Consider the following 4,871-nt stretch of genomic DNA (forward strand, 5'->3'; position numbering starts at 1 on the left):
AGATAAAAGTATCACAGGCAGAAAGTTATAGCACTTTTATACCTAAATTCTTTTTGTGACAATTTTACGACAAATTTTAATCTCGTGCGATTAATTTTACGATAGAACTTAAATATTCCGTTAACGAACGCCTAACCTCCAACTGAAAGTTTATCGTTGATTAATATTGTAAAATCAACCGTAATATTTAAGAAAACGTATCACAAGTGACTAAAGGATTAAATATATTTGTAAATGAAATTGAAAGAAGCTCGAGTTGAACGAAACTAATTACGGTATCTTTTCTGCGTCCGTCATTTGTCCGAATACCTGAATGAAATTTATTTTAATAATAATTGGTTCTAGGGTATTGCGAAAGGGATGCAGGGTCGGGGCGGAGAGAACGAAAGACGTTTGTTTAAAAAACATTTATAAAATCAATTTATTTCATGAATCTTAGTTATGTTTTGGTACGTCGCTCGTCACGATGTCTTTTGCGATGCTCTAGGGTTAGGTGGGGAGTGGGGTTTGGGGGTGGTGGCACGTTGAGGGGGGAAAATTTCATCTAGTAGTGTCCATAGGATTCGCCTTTAACAAGAACTGGAACCGACTGTTTAACGAGAATGGGCTGCGGAACCGCGACCTGTGAACAGAAGCACAAATGGATCAGTAAAAAGTAACAGTCGCATCGGTAAGTAATTCCGTGTACCAACGACGCGATAGAAATTCGACATGGAAAGTTGCAGCTAGATTCCAATTATCTCGTAACAATCGGCATCATCGATAATTTCAATAAAAGACAAAATCCCGTCCACCGTTTCTACATTTCGTCTCATCGGGTGTCTTAAGAAAAAAAAACGGGACACGGAATTAACAAGTAGTCTTCAACGATCGTTAACGATGCATACCGAACGATCGATAAATAAACCGAGTTATGAAAAAAACTCGAGATCTCGTCGCCGTCGCTAATTCGGGAGAAAACGACCGGCTCGAACTTCTCCGCTGTTTTTTTTTTCTTTGGTTCTTTTGATCTGGTCTCATTATACATATATAGATTCTCAGGGACGGTGCAGATCGTAATTCGATACGATTCCACTTATACGAAATTCGGCGGCGTCGTCCCGAATAAATTTCGCGTACGTTCGCAATATCGGCGCGATTAAGATTAACACGGGTCCGAAAACCACGGTGGGATATGATAAGACAGAGAGTGTGTTATCGTGACGAGTATCGGAGCGGTCCGCGACTAATTAACGGAATTACGAACGAGATCGAGAGTATCGTTTCGGGCTTACCTTGACGGGGTAGGGAGCGGGCACGGGCACGGCCACCTTAACTGGATACGGAACCGGGACCGGCTTCTCGACTGGAACCTGGATGGTCTGAGTCTGGATCACTGGGTAAGGCTTGGGCACCTCCACGGGGACCGCCACGGGTTGTGGCACCGGAACCGCTACCTGGAATGAACAATTCATCTCTGCTTAGAAACGAAAATTCGATGTTTCACGTTCGCGAGAAATTATGTATGTTGTTGAAACGATTTCACTCTTAGCACTCGAGTGACGCCAATGAAAATCATTTCTAAAATAATTTTGTCATTATCAAAGAACCTACTATTTAAAAAAGATTGTTAAGAGCGTAACAATTTTACAATACACTAGACTCATAACTGTGCTAAGTTAAATTGTAATAAATAACATAAATTGTACTAGGTTAAATTGTAATAAATAACATAAATTGTACTGAGTTATATAAAATGGAGCTGGTTAAAATAGCTATTTTAGATCTAGGCTTGAAATGGCTTCGAGTGCAAAGGGTTAACATCCTGTCGTTGCAACAATTCAACATTCTATCGTTGGCAATGCTTCAACAGCCTGTTCTTGCTTTTTCTCACGTTTTTAACAGAGTATACAGAGTATATACAGTTATTATTATAACAATTGAAATTGTTGTACGTCAATCAACGAGTAGCTTCTTCGCTGTGAGAATCAAATGAAAACGCTGTTAACGCGTGGTAATGAGTACCTTTCTCCACATTTATAAATCTGAGCTCGTCAAGATCTCCTAATTATCAGAACGAATAAGAAATTTCTCTTCGTTAAAATATATTTTATAGGAAAGTAATAGCGCTATTTGTTTCTTTAAACGTTAGACGTATTCTTGAAAGTTTGCGAAAGATAATTATCGAGCAGCGTGATCACTTATAAGCGCAAGATACAAACTTCAATATTTTATAGATGCGTTCGCTTTCAAATGCTGAAGAATCGCGAAACGCAGAATTAACCTTTTGCAAGCCATTTTTAACCGTAAATTTGAAATAATTTTCCTAGCCAATAATATTCTCATTGTACGCAATTAACCCTTTGCATTCGAAGCCATTTTAACTTGAAATAATTTTCCTAGATAATAATATTCTCATTGTACGCAACAAAGTGCACTTTTATGCAAACAAAATTGATACTTGTGCAAACAATTTCACTATTTAACAATATTTTAAATCTAAACTTTGTCGTTATAAAAATGATCTTTAAACGCGATAGAACAATTACAGTAGTGCTTTAATGACCAATCGAGTGCGAGTTAACAAATGCCGCTAATTATCGTTCGAGGATCTTTGACGATCGATCGACGTTCGCAGAATTTTTGAGAACGTCGTGGATCGCGAAAACGGGGAGAAAGAAAGAGTTGCAAGTTAAACAGAGCGCGTCGCGTTTTACAACAATGCGGCTCGCGATAGGCGTCGCGTAGATTTTCCTCACCTTAACCGGGTACGGTCGGTCGACGGGCACAGGGTATGGTTTCGGAACTGCGACTGGGACCGCGACAGTTCTCTCCTGAACGGCGATTGCCACTTTGCTCGGTACTGCCCATTCATTAGATTCGTAACCACCGTAGCCAAGACTGTATCCTAACAGTCCACGTTTTTGGACGTTCTTCTCTTCAGCCTTCTCTTCAGCCGCCGCCAAGACGATCAACATCATGCATATCTTGAAAACAGAAACAAACGATTAGACGATGAACGTGTACACAACAGTACTTAGTTCTCTATGTTATCTTATCTTTGCGAGGGGAAAATCGTGAGCAAGAGTTCGTATTGTATATTATGTTCGTTTACGTTGTATAGTAACGTAATGGACGAATAATTGCCTGCATTTACAGTAGAATATAAAATATGATATAAAATAAAATATAAAATAAAATATAAAATACAGTTTAAAATATAATATAAAATACAATATAAAATACAATATAAAATATAATTTAACATATAAAATATATATTTTATTTTATATCGTATTTTATTTTGTATTGTAAATGTAGATAATTATTCGAACCGTGTTACCATACAGAAGACATTATTTTTTAATACCAACGGACTCCGTCGCGATTCCAAAAGGTTCTTCTAAATTCAGGGGTTAGGTTACCCCCCTAACGATACATTTTTCCAAGTCGGAACCGAAGGTGTACGAGTCGAACAAAGGTGCAGAATTGCAACGAACGAACCGTCTAGTTCTAAAAAGCAGAACTTTAACGAAATTTAAACGAGTCGAAAGTCTCACAGTATTGCTTTTAGCAAAAATATTAAACCGACGCGACGTCACTCGACAGTTCATAGGAATCAAACGCGACGGTATATGTCGACCATGCGACGTCCGCGTATCACTCGATCGTTCCTTTTAAACCACTAGAAACGTACCAGGGCCCTCATCTTGCTTCACCGGCTAATGCTTTGGCAAGCGTCTGTTGACTTGGTAAATTAAATTTGTTCTGTCGCATTGGAGGAAAACCACCCTTTATATAGGTAATTCACTTTCATTTCGCGCGTGCACCCCGCCAAACGGAAAGCCAATGGCCGTTCGGTGTTCCATCGCCACACCTACCGTGTATACACTATTTACCCGGCGAACACACATACTACTAGACTGCGCGTACCGTTACACATTATAATACATAACCCGCACGTGAAGTTGTATAACACTCTAAACGTGCGCGTCGGCCGGCTGCTGCTGCTGCTGGGGCTGGTAAATAGAGCGCCGGCCAGTTTATGCTGATCTGCATAGCATGCACGCGTTCTCCTTGTCTATGCGCGTGTGTGCATGTCGGGTTCCGTTGGCGCGCGGCCGCAGGAGAGACTTTAACAAGGATCAATCGCGCGGCATTTCGAGAGGAGCAACGCGATCGTGAGATTTCCGTCGACTTCGGGTGTCGGCTGAGACGGCGTAGATCGCGTGGATCCTTCGTTCGTATCCTAGGTATCGTACGGTAATCCGCAACGCGTTGCCATCATTTGCGTTTTGCCATTTCAGAAGTCCTCGGTTTACGCGCGCGAGGCCCTTCAATATGTTCGTTTTCACCGTTGAGTTACGTTTAGATATGTCGCGAGAGACAGATATGTAAAAGGACTTTCCGCGAATTCGTTGCGATGTGCCGGGAGATCGTTTCAGTGAACGCTTTCGAGTATTGTTGCGAGTGCTTTTTCGACTAGCATCTGTACCTGGATCTTCGTGCGGGAATTTATGAGGGATATGGAAAAGATGTTTCCCCGTAGACTCGTGCGTTCGAATGCGGCTGCTTGTCGCGTCTGTCTATTGCTGGCTATTTCTACTGGCGACGCGTATTCCTTGAGATATGCTTCACCAACGAGATCCCGTTGGTTTCTGAACGTTGATCGGGAATCATGGAACAAAAAATTATATAATTAATATCGCCGCTATTCTTTTCTAATAATCTTAAATTTAAAATAACCAATTGCAACATCTTTTTATCTACTTATATTTACGATCTTGATTAATTCGAGTCCGGTGTTTCGTGTAATATTTTATGCCGATTGCTGGAAATGTTAATAAACCCGGATCGGGGTAATTGGGAGGGTATCAATATTGCATCGCAAC

The 4,871-nt window shown here is 40.6% G+C and overlaps 1 protein-coding gene across 1 annotated transcript; it reads right to left on the reverse strand.

The window, feature by feature from the left end:
• Window positions 1-432: 432 nt before the first annotated feature.
• Window positions 433-3,751, reverse strand: LOC144476331 (uncharacterized). The gene is made up of 4 exons (XM_078193093.1): window positions 3,677-3,751; window positions 2,739-2,966; window positions 1,275-1,436; window positions 433-622 (listed from the first exon to the last, which is right to left on the reverse strand). Exons 1-4 carry the CDS (start codon window positions 3,686-3,688, stop codon window positions 545-547), a joined length of 480 nt encoding a protein of 159 aa, XP_078049219.1. The 5' UTR covers window positions 3,689-3,751; the 3' UTR covers window positions 433-544.
• Window positions 3,752-4,871: the final 1,120 nt, after the last annotated feature.

This window comes from Augochlora pura, chromosome 2 (genome assembly GCF_028453695.1).
Source record: "Augochlora pura isolate Apur16 chromosome 2, APUR_v2.2.1, whole genome shotgun sequence".
Lineage (NCBI taxonomy): Eukaryota > Metazoa > Arthropoda > Insecta > Hymenoptera > Halictidae > Augochlora > Augochlora pura.